The 18,421-nt window shown below is 56.8% G+C and overlaps 1 protein-coding gene across 9 annotated transcripts in view; it reads right to left on the bottom strand.

Annotated features, from left to right (window-relative positions):
- Window positions 1-18,421, bottom strand: part of ANKS1A (ankyrin repeat and sterile alpha motif domain containing 1A) — a 170,419-nt gene that overhangs the window by 14,726 nt on the left and 137,272 nt on the right. For all 9 annotated transcript variants that reach the window (XM_061399027.1, XM_061399028.1, XM_061399030.1 and 6 more), the window contains 2 exons: window positions 13,745-13,811; window positions 8,713-8,819 (listed from right to left, as the gene is read on the bottom strand). In XM_061399027.1, the coding sequence (XP_061255011.1) occupies window positions 8,713-8,819; window positions 13,745-13,811 (174 nt within the window). The remainder of the gene's footprint in view (window positions 1-8,712; window positions 8,820-13,744; window positions 13,812-18,421) is intronic.

Below are 18,421 nucleotides of genomic sequence, written 5' to 3'. Positions count from 1 at the left end.
GCAGAACGGCTCACTGGCCTAATAAGCATTTCAGTGAACAGAGATTTCCTGAGATTTTATTAGTTTCCAAGTCTAAGTGAAATCTGAAGCAGAACTGCTGACGCTTGGCTTGGTTAGGTTCCATCCCTAAGGGGGAGGGGACAGGCGTGAGCAGCGTCCTGGCGCATCCTCCTGGAGAGGCGTGTGCGTGCAGCGTGCCAGCCTGTGGAAAGGCAGGCTGGGAGACGGCACACGTGGGCTCTGTCCCCCTGCCCCACCACAGCCAGTATCAGCCCTGGCAGGACTTGACCTCTGCTCCAACAAAGGCCCGTGAGCTCTGACGAAGAGGGCCCGCTGGGCAGAGCTGCAGGAGACTGGATTCCTCGGGAGGGGTTTTGTCCCTCAGCAGTAGTTCCAGACCCGCCACTTGGCCCGCCCCCTCCAGCCTGATTTCCATATTCTGTATGGCCTCTCTCTCTTCTCAGACAACCATTCAGCCATTTCTCCTGCCAGGAGTCATTAAAAAAAAAACAAAGGCTGAAACCTCCTCTCTTGGGGGAGAAAGAATGAGACCGAGCTACTGTCCCCAGCCTGACTGGGCCTCCGGGGAAAAGCCCCGCAATGATGCTCCTCCCCCTCCCCGCCCCACCCAAGTCTTTCTTGGGCCTCGAGGAACAGGGATGGTGGGAAGAGCTGTTCCAGAAGGATAAGTGTGCTGGGGTGAGGGGTCAGGGGCTTGCCTTGATGCACACAGAATGCAGATGAAGACCTCAGGAGCAGATTTCTCAAATTAGGGGAGGGGAAGATGATGAGGAAGATGAGAAGATTAGGGGAAGATGAGGGAAGAGCCAGCTGAGTGTGCTGAGCGGCTGACAGTCACCACACCCCTGGCTGTACTGATCTGTGGGGCCTGCCTGAGCGGCTAAGAAGGCTCCTTAACACCTGAGCAGCTAGGTCAGTGACCACATCATCAGGGCCCCTGGCCGCCTCCAGAGCCGCTGGGCACCAAGGGGGTAGCTAAGTGCTTCCTTGGGCCCTGGCTGGTTCAATGTGATACTTATGCTTTCTCTGCCTTCCAGGACTTTGCAGATTTCCACCGGGCCCTGCTTCAATCTCTCCCTCATATTAAAGGAGAAAAAATTTTTTTCTAAGTAGAAAAGTTGTGTTTATTTTTGAAAATTCTGAAAATAAAAAAGTATAAAGAAAAATGTAAAAGCCACTTATAAATCCATTGCCTCTGGTGGGGGTGGGGGACCGAGCTTACCATTTGGGAGAAGTCTTTTCAGTGACAATATTTTGGCAGAATTGGGACTGTGGTCTATATGTTATTTACTTAACCTGCCTTTTCACATGCTGACACGCTTGTGCACTGAACCGTCTGCCATGGACCCCCAACGACCGCACGCTCTCCAGGGCGCGTGCATCCTGTAACGTCACCCACCGCGTTACTGGCTACAGCAGCAGGGCTGTTGGGGGCACAGTCATCTGGGCGCGGGTCGCTGAGCACGGAACAGGACAGGACCCTGGTCTGAGCCAGGACCACCTTCCCAGGCTGAGTGGCCACAGACACGTGGTGGTGGGTGGGCTACGAGGGAGAGCGAGGAGAGCACACGTCTTCCCCAAACCACAGCCCCAGACCCAGGGAGCTCGGGGAGCAGGGGCCCAGGGAGAGTGGGGAGGACCACTGGGAGAAGGAAGAGGAAGCGAAGATGGCAGGGCTCTGCTGCTCACCTCTGTGGCCTACGGGTATGAATAATGATGGAAAATAGAAGCCATGCTCCCTGAAGCATCATGTGTCCACTCATCCAGGGGTCGAGGGCTTCCTGTGCTCTACCCACTGGGCAAGGCAGCTGTGGTGTAAAAGAGTAAGACCTGGGTTCTGGGCTTCCCTGGTGGTCCAAGTAGTTGGGAATCCACCGTGCAGCGCGATCCCTGGTCCAGGAATGAAGATCTCACGTGCCGCAGACAAACTAAACCTGTGCGCCGCAACTCCTGAAGCCCACGCCCTAGAGGCCAAGCTCCACAAGAGAAGCCACTGCAACGAGAGGCCCACACACCGCAACTCGAGAGGAGCCCCCTCTCACTGCTACTAGAAGAAGCCCGCACGGAGCAACAAGACCCAGTGCAGCCAAAGAACTGGGTTCAAGTCCCTTACAAAGTCAGAACTTTATAAACAGGAACAAAGCCACCAGTCCATGCAGGTTAAGTAACGAATTCCTGGCGCTGAGCGCTGACCTGCTGGCAGGAACCAGCACTCCGCAGCTCTTCCTGTGTGCACCTGTTCGCTGCTGCCTGGCCTCGCCGACCCCTGCCTTCCTGGGGCGTGGTCACAAGACTTCCCAGACTGACGCCGTCCCCAGCTCATGGGTGCCCTACAAAAAGCTCGCCATCCTCGGCAGCAGGAGCAGCTCAGCCTTGACCTCCATCCCACCCTGCCCAGCCCTGTCCTCAGCTGGAGGCACAGAACACCAAGGGTGACCAGAAGCAACTAGTTCTCAGATGAGGATGAAGCGCAGAAGCTACCGGCTCCTACATCCGGAGGCCAGAGGCCGTCTCCCCGGTCAGTCTCGGCGGAGGGCTGTCAGGGATGGCTCTCCTCCCTGGTGGAGGGAAGCCACACCCCTGATGGCCCTGTTCTCCCAGGAAGGCCCCGGGGCCCCCCTTCTCTCTGATCCAGGCGCAGTCTCTTCCTGCCCATCTGCTGCCTATCGCCCCTGAATGTCTGCCTTGCCAAGGCCTTATCTGACGTCAAGATGCCATAAGCACTTCAAGTCACCAGTGCAGACCCAGGTCAGTGAGTCAAGGGGCCTGGATCCAAGACCACCCAAAGCAGGCTTCACCTCGCATGTCTGAGGATAAAGCTGATCTCTGCTTCTGCCACCTTCCCACCTCAAGTTCTCACACTCGGCCATGGAAAGTCTCAGTGGCTGCTCTGGGTGACCACAGCTAATGCTGTGCTGTCTTCAGAGCTTACGTGCAGAAAGAAGAAGGAAGCAGTCAAGTGAGATCCTGTGGGACAGGGATGGGGCGGGGGTACAGAGTAACCTGCCTGAAATCATGCAAGGGACCTGGAGGAAACCCAGATCTCCTGACTCCCAGCTGCTTCTCAGGGCAGGTGATTAGGCCCTGCCCATGTTTTCTCCTAAGCTTTTCCCTGTCCAGTTTCCTCAACTGTGGCCTCAGCCAGCTGCCCGAGGCCCTGGAGCTTCCCTGAGGGTGGAAGTCCCCAGGGCCTGAGCCCCACCAGCTCCTACCCCAGCCTCTTGTAGACTGGCCCTGACAGAGTGCGGACAGAATGGTCTCCAGCCATAGCATCTACCTGGGAGAGGGGGCTACAGGGCACCAGAGTGCGAGGCGAGGGTATTGCTCTGGGCCCAGGAGACCTGGCTTCTGCTTGAGGAGCAGCCTTGAGCAAGTGACACTCCTGGGGTCCTGGGTGTGCTGTCCACGGAGCCTGGGAGTCGAGACGGGCCTCAGGGACACCTGAGTCATAGCTGATGTCTGCCAGGGACACACGGGCCTACTGCTCTGCCCGCCGCACTCCTGCACATGCACCCTGGGGGTCAACTAACCGAACACAGCGACGTGCTGAGATACCAGACAGCCCCCAGCAGCTGCTCACCCCGAGACCCCAGGCCCGGAAGCTACAGGACAGGATGTGTTCACCACTCCAACTCCATCCTCAGGGCACTTGGTTAAATTAACAGACGTGAAGACAGCTCTCAAACGCCACTATGAAGGGGATGGGAGAGGCCAGCGCCACACGGGGGCACACGGAGCTGGACGCTAAGTGACTCCAACTGCTGGCCCTCTGGGTAATTCTGGGGGAGCAAGAGAGCACAAGCGCTGGGAAGGGGCCCAAAGGGAACCTGGCTCTGGTCTCAAGACTCAAGGGCTCTGCCAAGACAAGGAAGCAGCAGCCCCTGGGATAACGAGGAGCTAAGTTCTTAAGTGACCACAGAACTGAGTTAGCACAGGAGGCAGGATCCACACTTGTCTAAGAATATTCCTTCCAAAGGAGTAAGCTCCGGGAGTTGGTGATGGACAGGGAGGCCTGGCATGCTGCAGTCCATGGCGTCGCAGAGTCGGACAGGACTGAGCAACTGAACTGAACTGAACGCATTCCTTCCAAAGCCTTAGCTCCACACCCCTCCAATGACCCAGGTGAGGAAACTCTCCCTCTCGGGCCCTGCTACACACGGGGGCACAGAAACGGCCCCGCCCCAGAGCCGTCAGCTCCCCAAGCGCTGGCTGGAGAGATGGCGAGGCGGGGAGGCAGCCTGACAGCAGGGCAGGGAGAGGCAAAGGCAGGGACGTCAGAGGGGATGAGGAGCCACGGCAGGAGCCTGGGCGGAAACCCAAGGGCACAGCCTGGCTTCCGGGGTGAACAGTGAGGCTGATCCAGGGGTACAGCAAGAAGAGGGGCTCAAGGGTCTGGGAACCTGGCTGGGAAGCTTCACAGAAGCCAGTACAGAAGGAGACCCTGGCCAAGTTCGTGCCTTGAGCACTCACAGGGGCTGGTCCTGCTCACCTGCCATCTCTCCCCTACACGTGGCACCAGCTGGCACCTCAGGAAAACATGGGCAGAGGGGAGAAATAAACCGACGGGAGGCGCACGAGGCTGCCCCAGCACTGCCCTGGAGAGGCACAGGCCTGCCTCTCAGCCTCTGTTTCCAGCCCAGCCTGAGCTGCTGCTGACTCCTTCCCGTTTTCCCCTTGTCTAAACTCCCAGCCTCGATCAGTTGCCACGTGCCATGGTGGATCAGCACTCCACCATGCTGTCCAGTGGGCATCTTGACTCCCCGGTGCCCTGCCTGGCAAAGCCATAACCACAGGATCCTGCCCCCTATACCCAGAACTCAGAGATCGTGGGGGCCCCCCAGAGAGTGGCTTTTGAGGCCCCTCAACATCAGGCCCAGCCCCCCTTGCTGCCCTCTCTGGGTCCTGCCCGTTTCTGCCCTCAAGCCAGCCTCACCACAGACAGTGGGGGCCTCTCCCTAGAGTCTTTCCAGCTCTTGCAGCCTCTACAAAACCCCCAGGATGGCACGGGGAATGTAGGGGTTCAAAGTCAGACAGCTCTGGTCGAGTGTCCCGGCTCTGCCACTTCCTGGCAGTGTCTCCACCCTCTGGGCCCAGGGCCCTGTTTGCGATTTGATGCGCACCCGCCTCAGGGCTGGGCGCCAGCTCGGTGCCCGGCAGGCAGTGAACCCTGGGTGAGCGAGGCATCTCCTCCGTGCCCGGTACATAGCACTCGTCGCTGTTACCAGTGCTGTGTGCGCGCGTTCTCCCAGCTAGACTCAAATTCGTTATGATGCCTACAGCATCTGCTTAGCTGATTTCAAAGCCGTTCCTTGTAGGAAACGCAGAAAATCTATTTCACTCTCAAAAAGGAAACAAAGCCATAATCCCCCTGAGATAACGAACAGTAGAATACATTTTTGGCTTATTCCCTGCACTTCGATATGCTTTCTATTTTGAAAATTAAGATCATGTTGCACACGGATTTTTGTGTCTCAGCTTCTTCACTCAGCACTCCAAGGTGAATGTTCCTGCACGTCAGAGTCCCGAGAACCTTTCTAAATGTCCACCCGACCCCGCAGGAGGAGCGCCACCACTGACTCCATGACACTCCAGTGAGGGGACGTGAGGCCGAGTTCCAGATACCGGACCTGCACCAGCCCGCTTGAGCTGCACACTCGCCAACCACCGATTACCTTCTTTCCGTGCTGATTAAACGCATTTCCTCCCTTCTCTGAAAAAGCCCATTTCCTGTGGACAAGATTTGTGGTGAGACAAATGGAACTGGCTACGATGCACGAGCCAGCGCGGTGGGCGGGCTGGCAGACGTGTGAGCCGGACTTCCCGCCCTGGCTCCCGGGTCGGGGTCAGCCCCGTCACCCTGGGGGTGCCTGGCAGCCCCTGCCCCTGCCCCCTGCGGGCAAGAAAGTGTGAATCAAGTTCAAACTGCAGCACTCACTTGTCCGGCTCAGGTCTCACATCACAGGAGGAGAAGCCAAGAGAAGCTTGGACAAGACAGGACCCAGGAGGCCGTGACGGAGGTCTTCCATTTGCTCACGGCCTAAGTGCGCTCTGCATGGCCCCCAAAAGTAAGCTTGGGCCCAGGGACAGAAGCCACAAGGAGACAGGTTTGGCTCAATATGAAGAAGGGTCTAAACCAGCCTGAGCGACGTAGAGCATGAAGGGGCTGTGCCTTTGCAAGGGGGAGGGCCCGTCACTGGGAACAGGGCAGAGGTCATCTGGAAGGACCTCGGGCACAGAGGGGACGATAAGACCACGTGGTGTTAAGGTCCCCTCTACCCTGAGAGGGAGCCAGGTGACTCTCACAAATGCCCTAGACTCCTCCCACAACTCAGAGGACCCTATCACAGGGAGATTCCATAGCAGCCCTTGGTCTCAGACGTTCCTACTACATCTAGAGCCTGGCTGGCTTCCTGGGAGCCACTTGTGAATCTTGCAGAAGAGTCTCCAGAGCATTTCACAATGAAGAGAAACATTTACAACCTACTGAAAACCAAATCACACAGGGATAATGCCACCAGCTAACGCAGTGTAAGTTATACCATATGCAACGAGGGAATGTTTCTAAACAAAACACTCCCTTCTTACGTGTTCTCTTCCTCCCTTTTCTGGTTACGAAAACTTAATTAGCCTTGCAGCCCATCTGGCAACTTACATGCAATTACCCAGGATGCTGTGCATGGCCACTCAGGCCACTGAAGGCCTGAGAAGCCATGCGCTAGACTGAGGTGCAATCAGCCTTCCTGCCTGCCAGCCGCCCCTCCGGAACTGAGAGGACAGAGGGGAACGGCTCGCACCCAGGGCAGCAGGAGGAGCCTGGAAGGCCCTGGAAGAACTGAGCTGCGGGCCTCCCTCAATGAGCCCCTCCCCAAAGGGAACAGGTGTGTTCCGACAGAGGCCCCGCATCGTGCGTGGATGCCTGGGCCAGGGCCAGACTTCTTCCCCAGGTGCCTGCCCAGCTCCTTTCTGGTCAGAGTACAAGGAGGGGCAGAGAAGCAGTTTTAAAGGGGTTTTTATACTCAAGAAATGGGCACCTTAGCCTTTCCAGACCAGTAGGAGGAGGGGTGAGCAGTCAGGAGCTCAGCCTCTCAGATCCCCCAGCACAGGCAGGGGACACCCACGGCCACCCTTCCTCGCCCACCTGATGGCCAGTCTGAGGAAGGGCCGTGCTCAGAGGCGCAAGGCCCCTCACCGGCCGGCACCAAGGGCGCGGTGCACTCACTCACTGGCTGAACACTCACCTCCGTTTTGGGTTTGCTGGCCTTCCCCAAGGAACCTGGTAAGTCAGGGATTAGGTTATAAGAACCATAAATATACTCAGTTCAAGTTAAAAAAAAAAAAAAAGCTATTTAAAACCTAGTATTTTTAAAAGCTGAAAAATAACTGGCCTCAAGTTGGCTTGGGAAGGGTGGCTTGCAGCAGCCTTCGCTGTCTGCCCTGGGACACAGACAACCTGGTGGGGTGAGTTGTCCCAGTCAGGGTCCCCCGCGGTGCCTTGGGCCAGCTCCCTGGGTGGCCCACTACTTGGGAGGTGCCCAATGCCACCCCGTCAGTGAGAGCCCCACAGAGACCCACTCTGGACAGTAAAGGGCAGGGGGAGCCCTGGGTCCACTGACCACCACCCTCAATCACAGCGGCCGAGGGGGCTGCGTGGTCAGGGATCTGCTTCAGGGAGCGGAGGCACTTCAGTGTCCACTCGGGACTGCACCCTGGAAATCGTGAGAGGCGGGACAGGCCCACCAGGAAGGAAGGAACCTCAAACCAGCTCCCAACACAGCACGGGCAAGAAGGCGACTTCAAGCATCTAAAAGGCACCACTCCCACTCCCCTTAGCCACCAGTGAGAAACAGGCCGTGTGCGTGGCAGCGAAGCAGGACCCTCAGACCCGGAGTGCCAGGCTCATGTCCTACCCTCCCCAGTTCCCAGAGACGTGAGCGTGAGTAAGACACTCCACTGCTCTGGGTCTGGAAAATGAAGATGGAGATGTGAGTGCACATCTCAGGGCTGCTGGGAGAGTCAGTGAGCACCTCCCCGCACCCAGAGTGCTAACAGGACGCGTCAGCTCTGTCCCCACCACTGCGCTCAACCTAGGGGAGGGCTTCCCGAGGAGATTCAGGCATGGGCACCCCGCCCACAGCTGCTTCTTGGACCTATACAGGGAGCCCTGGGTCTGGACCCAGGGTCCGGGTGGGCCCCTGCTCCACAGAGAGGATACTTGGGTTTTTCTTTCTTTCTGAGCTGTTGTGCTTTGCAAGAAGAGAATGCAAAGTTACACCTCAGTAAAGCAGCCGATCCTTCCCACCCCCACTCAGCCTCCCATCTGGGCCACCCATGAGGCCACCAGCCCACTACCAGGCCTTCGTGCCAGAGACCTTCTGACTTCAGTGACCACAGGCTTGACAGTAAAGTTTTGGGGAACAAAGGGAGCTTCTGGCATCTGGCTGGGATCTGAGACCCGGGATCTGAGAGGGAGACAGGAGTGGACCAAGGGATGTGTCAGGGACACTGCTTCTCCGATGTGAACTTGCAAAGAGTCCTCCCGACAGGGTGTGCCCAGAGCAGTGCTGACAAAGCAGCGCCACCGCCGCGTCCAGCCGCGCGGCCCCTCTTCCTGGGACACAGGTCTACGTACAGTTTCCACCTCCAGCGGGGCCTGGGGTGCGGGAGCGGCCTCCCCCAGGGCTGGGCACTCACCAGGAAGCGGACATCGTCAAAGCCGTTGAGAAGCAGCCTGCTCTCATACTGCTGCAGCCCCACGGCCTCCAGCCACTCCCCGACGCTCTGTTCCAGCGGCCGCGCACCTGACGAGAGAGGAATCGGCAGACGCTTGAAAAGGGAGAAACCATTGAGGCGGTAGCAGCGGCACTCGGAGGAAGACAGATGGCACTGCCACACCATCGTCATTACCACGGAGCAGCCACACTCGGGACCGGAGGCAGGCGAGCGCCGGGCCCGCGGCCCCTCCTCCGCGGGTGGCGCAAGGGCACCGGGCGGCCGCCGCCCACTCCCACGCCCCCCGGGGTCTGGCGGCCCGGGGGGCCGGGGGAGCTGACTCCCTAGGCTCTCCGGGTCGGCGCTCGTCCGCCTGCACGCAGGAATTTCACAAAGTCCGTCCCCACGGGCCCCAGAAGGGGCGGGGGACGAGGGACCAGTCCCACGACCTTGCAGCCCAGGCCAGTCAGGGGCGAGCGCGCCTCTTCATGCAGCGGAGGGACACAGGCACAGCGAGGGCTCCGCGCCCGGCCCCGGGCAGCCAGCGCATGCAGCCCAAGCAGCAGGACCCCGGCCCGCGGAGAAAGGAGACTTTTACTTGTCTTCCCCCAGCAGTCCCGGAACAAGCAAACCATGGCCACCAGGCTTTCGTGCGCAGAGGCTCAGGGCGGCGCGGGCCGGGCGGGCACATGGGCGAGGGCTGGGGGCCGGGACCCCACTACACTCCGGCCGCCGGGGAGCGGGCCGTCTCCCGGGGCAGGTCGCTGTCCGCGGGGCTGCCTTCCCGGGCGGGGCTGGGCGGCGGGGGTTGGGCGTTCATCTTCCTCTTCCGACGGTGGCTGTTCCCGTGACTAGCCTGCTCGGGTGGAAAGCAGGCGGGCAGATCCAGTTCTCAGCTAAAGAAGACAAAACCCAGCTCAACAGAACAGAGAAAGGCAGCGGTCCTCTGTCATCTGAGTGGCGCGAGCCTATTTCCCGGTCGGTGCTGCTCTGTCTCTGGCCGAGTGATAAAGGCAGCAGCTGTCTTCCCAGCGTCTCCGGGGCTTGCCTCCCTCCTCTGAGGATGAATATGAAAGGGAGGACCTCATTTGCTCTGCTCCTCGGTAGGACTGGGAGCCTGCCAGTGCAGGGGGGAAAAAAGTTCAGCCCTTCCTGGAAGACCTTGGATGCTCTGAGCTGATCACCTTAACCCCATCTACTTCTCCGGTTCTCGTGGGCAAGAAGAGATGAAAGAAGGAAAAAGGAGAACCAACTACAAAAACATCACCTCCGGAGAAGTCTTGACGCGGTGAAAGTCATTCTGGTGTTCCCAGCACCTTCTGCCCTGTGGGCAGGCCAAGTGGCTTGGTTTAGATAGGAGACCCTGGTGACCCACTGTCCCAGGCTCCCCCTCCTCTGTCCTCTGCAGAACAGATGGTGGTCAGGGCCCTGGCAGCCGGCCTCCCGATGCACGGTAGCAGCTCTGCGAGATGCTGAGTCTGGGGGCGGCCTGGGCCCCCCTGCCCCGGAGCGGGGCCGTCTGCTCCAGGAACCTCGGCAGCGGGCTTCTGAGTGCCTGTGAAATCAAGTGTCCCCCGGCCGCTGATTCATTCCTGCTCGTAATCCCCTGGCCAGGCAGCCGTAGTCCCGCCTGCTGCTGGTGGCTGTGCGCGCGTCCAGAACCGCAGCAGAATGCTTTGTCTAAAGGCTCCTGGGCTCCACACTGCCTGCTGTCAGCTCTACAGTCCTTGCTCACTCTCGTTACGTCTGGCCCTCCCCCTCCTCCCCTCCCCTCCCCCACCCTTCCACGCTCAGGAAAATACATCAGGGATCGGACATCTCAGCAGAAGCTGCTGCTGCTGCTGCCACCAAGGGAGAAGGAGACAGCAGCAACCAGCACGGGAGCAAAAGGACGGATTCTCCCAACAGATCCTCCAGGATCAGCTGTTGGCCAATGTGTACATGTACGAAAGCCAGAGATGGCCGAACTTTACCTCCAGCTCCAGGGGCTGCAGACAGCTGATCAGGGAGAACAGAGAAGGAACGTCCTACAGTTTTGGCCGATAGTTTCTAGGACAGCCAGACAGGGGACAGAGGAGTGACACTCTCCTGAGGGCACAGCCTATAGGTGAAGTCACCCCCCGACCCCATCATTTCAGGAATGGCTGTGCCTCTCTGCCAAGAAGATAAGCCACGAGGTATCACAAAAACAGGTGACACAATAAGGATAGGACAACAGAGTTCTCGGGTGAGTGCACCAATCAACTTAGGAAGTGACTTCTCTCCAGGCTGTGAGAACCCAGCAGGGAAGCGCCAGGCCCCCAGCAGGCTGGTGAAAATCAGGGGAGGAGGACACGGCCGGGGACTCCAAGGACAAGTGGAAACTGGGACCAAACCTCCAGTCCAGCTGCGGAGACCAAACCCGGGGACCACACGCCACCCTCTAAACGTGCTGCGAGATACCTGCCCCCAGCAGGCTGGCCCGCTGCTCTCCCGGGACACAGGGCCCCTGGAGCAGCCCACGTTCAACACCTACTCAACCACTGAAACAGCTGATGGCAGCAAAACAAAGTCAAGCGTTTTCTTTCACTGGCTGAACAGCACAGGCCCTTGGTGAAAGCAGCCAGAGTGGGCTGGGCCGGGGAAGGCCTGCCCTCCCTGGATTCCTGACAGCGGGACAAGCTGGCAAACAGGCCCATCGGGATACAGGTCACCAGCTCCAGTGCCAGACACTCAGGGGCCCACAGCCCAAAATAAGAGTTAGATTCAAGCACCATCTTGGGGTCTCGGCTTTCAGGACACGATCCCCTGCAAAACCAGTCACAGCGGGCAACGCCCTGCTTAGCTAAGGGCTGCCTGCCTGCGAGTCTGCTCTTCCTCCTGGGACGGCGACCCCTGAGCCCAGGTCTCCTCTCCTAGATCCAGAAACCAAGGATGGTTTGGAATCTGACACTGATCATTCAAAATGAAGAAGAAATCTGGTTAGGGCTTAGCTGAAGGCTGGTGCTCTCTGAGGTCCTGGGGAAAGTCCCCTCTGACACATCAGACAGAGGTTACGGGCAGACCAGAGCCCCACTCCACCCTTCACAGTCCGGCCACCCCACAGACACTGCAGGCTGGGACTCTGCAGTGCGGGTGGACGCACCCTCTGCTCAGGTAGCCACCTTTGTGTACTCACCCTCAACTTTCCTAAGCTGGGGTCTGGAGGATGCTACTCAGTGCTACTAAAAACACTGTGTGCTGGGAGCCAGAAACCTAGGTGGGTAGCCGGACCATCTCTCGCCATTCACGTGGGTTCATGGGGCGTGAGATTTGGAGGGTGGGGCACACAGGGCAAGGAAAGGGCTCACTGTCACCAAGTCTAAGAAGAAGGACTCTTCCAAACGAGTGTTTTCCAGAAGGGCTGTCGCGTCTCCCGATTAACCAAAGCCAAGAGGTAACGGCCTGCTTCTGCGCCAACCTCTCGAGCATACACAACTGATGTAAGCTCCTCAGACGCAGAGAGGCACAGGGAAGCGGAGACCAGCCTCAACTGAACTGACTGCAGCCAACCCATCCCCGCTGCCCCTAGAGAACAGTTTTGAAAATGGCCACAGTCTGTCTCGGTCCTAAAAATTATCCCCAATAAACACTTGCTCCTGGCAAAGCCTGTAAACCACAATTAAGCTCCCTGGACTGTATCTATTAAAGTGCCATGAAACAGAGCCACAAACTCTTAGCCAGAAGAGCCACATGTGCAGACCTCTCGCATAATCCATGACTGGTAAAGATGGACCCAACCCAATCGGGCCTTCTCTGCTAGAGTCCAGGGAAACAGGGCTGCTGAACAGAAGGTGGCTCGAGGAACCCAGTGGGTTTCTCAGTATGAGGAAGTAATTGTTTCATGGACAGAAACAAGCACCGCTTCACCTCAAGTATTTGTATGTATTACTTAACTTTAACAAGTGAAAAGAGGTAAGTATGATTATCCAAATGTCGTCGATAGGAAACCGTGGGCTCACAGGGAGTGAGCACCTTGCCCTGGACACACGCACATGTAGAATCAGGCTTTGAGACAGGGCCGAGGCTCCCCACAAGGCCCGTGGCCTCAGCAGCAGCTTCCTCGCTGAGGTTCATGCTTGCCCCGTCGTCCACCGGACTTCCTGCCAGGGCCAGGGGCTCATGCGGGAACGGCCCATTCCACTCTGGGCTCACAGGGCAGTCTTGGAAACAGCCTCCCGACTGAACAAGGAAGCCGCCCCTTAAGTGCAGAGGGAGCCTTCCCTGATGACGGGAAGAGGCCAGCTCCTCAGCTTCTGTCTGCCCAGGTGCCCTGGTGGCAAGAGTGCCTTCAGAGGCTTAAAGGGAGGGTGTGAGAGGTGCTCTGAGAGGCACCGTAAGAATGTCACCTCATGAGCAAGCTGCATAACCATAGTTCTATCACCAAGGAAAACAGCTCAGGTAGGGCCTCCCTAGTGCCTTTGTTTCAAACAAAGGCAGGTAGAGCTCACCTGCAGGGCTTTGAAATGAAAAGAATAACCCAAGTAACAGTGCTCTGAAGTGAACATGGTGAATAAATGGAAAAATGGAGAAACAGACACGAGGAGGGAACAGCAAATCTAGCCCTTCCAGGCGATCAGGTGAAGAGCCCACGCCAGGGCACTGCCACCGTCATGGGTCAGGAGGGCCCAAGCCACGTTCCCGGGGAGACGCAGAGCCGCCCGGGAGGCTGGGGCCAACTCAAGGAGCAGCCCCCGTGAGCCAACCAGAGAAAGCCCACGTTCAGGAAAATAACAGTGATAGTCGTTCCCTTTTTAAAACGGAGCTTCCTCACAGACAGCCTAAGATGCCTCTGTCCACTTTCCTCTCCTCTATGCCAAAGGAGTCATGGCTCCTAAAATCACAGCTGGGTGGGCGGTGTAGACGCGAGCGTGATGTGGTCTGGGCTGACCTCTCTCACCCCTAAACGTCTGTCCTCTGGGTCAGAGAAATGTCTGAGCCAGAAGGGAGCAAGAGGGCTGCGTCCCGCGGGGGAAATGGCTGTGTGGTACGGTACCTGAGATCCTCTGCTGTTCCTGAGAAAAGTCGATCCCTTCTCCAATAGAGCTCATGATCTTCTCAATCTGAGACAGAAGAGAAAGGAACAAGACAGGCTGTGAGGCTCAAGTCAGACACTGCCAGCTCACCAGCAGCGCGTGCAGGGACAGGCCTCCAGGACTCTTCCAGATGACACCAAGGTCCAGCACTGACCTGCGAGGTTTCAGAGCTCACACAGGTCAAGAAAGGCTCTTCTCTGGCCCCTGCCCCCGAGGGTCTAAAGACGTGCTCTGAAGGGAGTGAGTGGGTAACAATCGGGGCTCAGCTGCTGGAAACGCCCAAATGCCTCCCTTCCGAGGCAATTTATACATCACTTCCCCCACCCTCCAGCCTTTCCAGACCCAGTGGAGACCGCGTGGAGGGTGCGAGAGCAGGCCAGGGCAGGCGCCCTCCACTGCTCCTGCTAGAATCTAAATTTCATGAGGACAGAGGCTGCGCCAGCTCTGTTCCGGGCTGTACCCACCGCACCTGGAGCAGGGCCTGGCAATTCGTAAGCACCTCATAGATAATTGCTACTGCGTGACCACCAGCTCTGAGGTGTGGGGACATTTTCTAGAGCTCAGACCAGCAGAGCCCTGGAATGGGCATGTAACCCTAAACGGAGGAGCTTTTGCTCCCTGGAGGTGGGCAGTCCTGCACACAGCTCCACACTGGGGGGAGAAGAGGGCAGACGCTTGTCCTTCCCCTGGATCACAGCACACAGAGCTGGTCTCTGAGTAGCCAGATGTCTCCAGCATCGCCCCTCCCCGCCATGTGGACCACCTGTCCCAGCCATCTGGCTTTGGTCACCTGGAGCTAGATCCAAGCCCCCTGCTCTGGGAAACCTGGCCAGGGGCAGGACCAGGCGGGGGCAGGAGGAGGAGCCCCACCCACCCCCACCCCCCCGCCCCCGCCCCCAGAGTAGTGTGATAATGAGCTCATTCACTGCTCTTTTTCTAAAGAAAGGAAAAAAAGACCTCCTGTACCAGGACGTGGATGCTTTTTCCTCTAAGTGCAAGTAAGGAGCCTTAGGTCTGACAGTCAGAAAAATAACAACTCTCCAGCCAGCCTCCAGCTGGCACACAAAGGCAGTACATTTGAGCCTGGCTGAACAACATGGGATAAACACCTCCTCTACCCGGCAGCCAGGGCACAGGAAGGTCTTCTCCTCCACCACAGAAATGCCTGCTGGCTCAGGCAGGCATGCAGTCCCGTTTGTTAATGCACACATTAACTCCAGCCCCCAGCTCTGCAAAAGCAGAGGAAACACTTCTCACCGGGGCGGCAAACCTCATCGACTGGGCATCCCAGAGGCTGGTTGGGAAGCAGGTCTGCTGCGCCCCTCCAAGAGAAGGCCCCTCCCACTCAGCCCTCCCCAGAGCACCCCTTTCTCTGGCCCTGCCCATTTCAAGTGCATTTGGCTTAAGACCTGGCTCTCGGTAGATGCTCAATAAAAAGTTAGCTTGCTCCCCACTCCCCTTCTGTTGTCCACAGCGCTCTGATCTAGTAAAGTTTTAAAACATATTTTTACTTATTTTTGTACAGGTAATACTTTGCATGATTCAAAATTCAAAAGATGCAAAAGGTTATTCAGAGAAAGGCCTCTTTCTGACCGCTGTCTCCGAGCTGCCTATAGTTCTTCTCCCTGGAGGCAACCAGCATAACCTGCTTCTCAAGCATCTCTTAGATCTATTCGCAAGTAAGCAATTATGTGGATGTACTCCACACCACCCCCCAACTCTGACAGAGCTGTTCCAAGTGCGCTTCTCTGGATCTCGGTTTTTCCACTTAATAATAATAATTCCACATTTTGGAATTCTTGCCACAGTTCACAAAGAACACTTTTTTTGTTTTTTAAACGGAGGCGATATAGTCAGCCAGTGTTCACCTGTCTTTGAAGAGGGGGCATGCGTGTGGCATTCTCGATTGTCTCTCTTTCTAAACAGTACTACAGTGAATACTGCTCCACATACACCTTTGAACCCAAGTACGTCTGTAAAGTAGTTCCTAGGTATTTCCTGAGACTTCTTCCAGACACAGAATCTGGAGTTAGCAGCAGGGAGCTCACAGGTCATACAATCCCGGCTCTCACACCACTTTAGTCTAACGGGACTGAAGACGTCCCAGGGAGGGGGCCCTGGCTAACTCTCCCAGTCAGTTTGCCCCATTTGCAGAAAGCACCAAGTTATAGAACATTTGTCTTTCTACATATTTAAACTTTTTCCCTGATGTCACCTGCTCTTCCATAGAAAACGCTTCGGGATATGTGGAGACAGCTCTTGCCTTCCAGATAAACCGCTCTCCAATTCCCAGGCTACAAGGCCTGACCTGGCGTTTAATGACACACCGGTCATTACAGGGCAGAAGCCTCACACCTGAGCAAAGAGCAGGCACTCAACAGAGATCCGCTGAGGTGGCTTCTGTTTCCTTTTCTGCATTTATAGGAGAAAAGTAGGCTGCTAAAGTGAGGAAACTTCCTTACAAGTAAGTGCATTTACTTGTTGGGTGTTGGGTCCTTATCTCTGGAATGGGCCTACCAGTTGGGATCCCTGAGGGGGTGAGTGTGGGAGGACCACCACAGCAAACACCAGGAGGGATGGAATACAGAGTGTTCTATCTGCCCTTCTACCCACCAGGCCCGGCTCATGGTGAGAGGGGCAACTGACTGATGAAAAAAGCCCAGTGTCCACTTAGTTAATGCCAACAATGAAAAGCTATTTTCCCAAGGCCACACAGTCAGGGTGGGAAAAGCTCAAGTGGAAGGTGACTCCAAAGTATCTTTTGAAATAAAGTCAAGTCACCTACATTATATATTTCATGATTATCATATAATCAATCACCTAACACCAAAGCCCCGACTGGCCTGTAGAGTCAGTGTCTCCTGGTTGCCCAGTTCATGACATTCTGCCAAAGTCCCTTTTGAAGTCAGGAAGAGCAGAGCTGGACACCTCTCTGCTCGGCTTCCTCCTGCAGGCCCCAGGGGTTGCCCTCAGGCAACCTGTAAGTGGCCAGGAAGAGTCCGGCCTTCCCAGCTGCTGGGTGCTTCGGTCCGCAGCAGGTGCACAGGGCGCTCTCAGGGCCATGCCATCCAACCTAGAAAGTGCGCTTTGTTTTCTGTGAACTGTGGCGGCTGAGGCCAGCTGCGAAGATTCTAGTTTACAGAGGATCTGAGAGTTCTCCCAACAACTTGCAGCCCAGGAGCCCTTCCAGCCTTGGTGGGAGCGCAGGGCGAGGAGGGAAGTGGCCATGACGTCCGTGCGGGCAGAGACTGGCACAGCTCTGCCCAGGCCCTCATCCTGGGCTGTGGAGGCTGGAGGAGCCGGATCTCATCACCTCCCCCTGCCACAGCCCCAGGGCCCCAGGACCAGCAAAGGGGGAATGTGGTCATTTCTGGACAAAGAGGAGCAGCCACAGAAGACAGATACTGCTCTGATCCTCACACTTGGGGGTAGTTTAACTATTTAGGCTTGAGTTAAACAATCTGATTAGGCTGTTTTCCCAGAAACATTCTGCACCTCGGGGGAATGTCGGGGGAAGAGGCTGGCAGAACAGAACGGAACAGTTCAACATTCTCTGGTTTTTTTATTGCTTAAGATCCGTGACGTTTTTGGAGAGAGGTGGGAAATGGCCACACTTTAATAGTGCACTTCATGTCAACTCTATAAAGAGCTTGTATTTGTGTTTAGTAAAGCCTGAAAGTTATCACCATAATGGACTCATCTATTCTATAAAATGCTTGCCAATATTCCATTTTCAGCAAGTATTCAGGCTTTCTTTTTTTTCCTCCTACCTGGGCTGTATAAAAATATGTTCTCTGTATGGCTGAAAACAACCAAAACCACACACTAGGGACCCTGCTGCCAAGGCCCTCTCTCATCTGCTGGTTCAGAACACAGGACCCTGGTGCCCAAAGGCTGGCAACAGGAAGAGACACTCTATATACAGACAGGTTCACTCTCCCGTCACCATCACCTGGCTGCCGGGAGCAACTCAGATCACGTCAGGCTTTTCCATGGACACTGGGAGTGAGGGGAGGGAGAAGACAAAGCCTTGGGGAAAAGTACTTCCTGGGCTTTGCTGGGTCTTCTGTGCCCCAGAGGTGAGTTGGGTACAGGCAGTCCAAGGAGGACCACAGCCTCGGGACAGCGAGGCTCCCTCCTAGGAGGTGGCACAGGTGAGAAGCAAGGGCGATGTGCCTGGGCTCCAAGTGCAAAAATGTCGGGAGACCAGGAATCAGTCCGGTCATAAGATGAGCCTCACCGAGAGCAGGAAGGCAAAGGGGTCACCTTGCTTCTATCTTTGGCGGCAAACAGGAACATAAAGGGAGGTGTTTCTGGAACTGAATTTGGCTCCTCATGTCAGACATGTCCCCCCAACCCCCACCCCCGTCTGTTGCCCAGTGAGCTGTCAGCTCCCGAGGACCCTCTCACGAGTGACAGCTCCTCAGGGCCCTCCCATGAGATGGAAAACACAGTCCCACTGGGCCTGTACCACCAGGACTGGGGACGCCGTCTCTCCCTTTTGCTGCCCCGGAGACTGACTCCTTTATTGGCCTGGAGACACCCCACGCTTGCACTGTAACTTCCCCACTAGCTGTTTTACGGTGTGTCCCGGTGACCCGAGAGGCCCAGTAAAGGTGAGGACCCTGGCTCAAGCT

The sequence above is a fragment of the Bos javanicus genome, chromosome 23, assembly GCF_032452875.1.
Source record: "Bos javanicus breed banteng chromosome 23, ARS-OSU_banteng_1.0, whole genome shotgun sequence".
NCBI lineage: Eukaryota > Metazoa > Chordata > Mammalia > Artiodactyla > Bovidae > Bos > Bos javanicus.
This window is presented reverse-complemented; position numbering and strand designations above follow the sequence as displayed.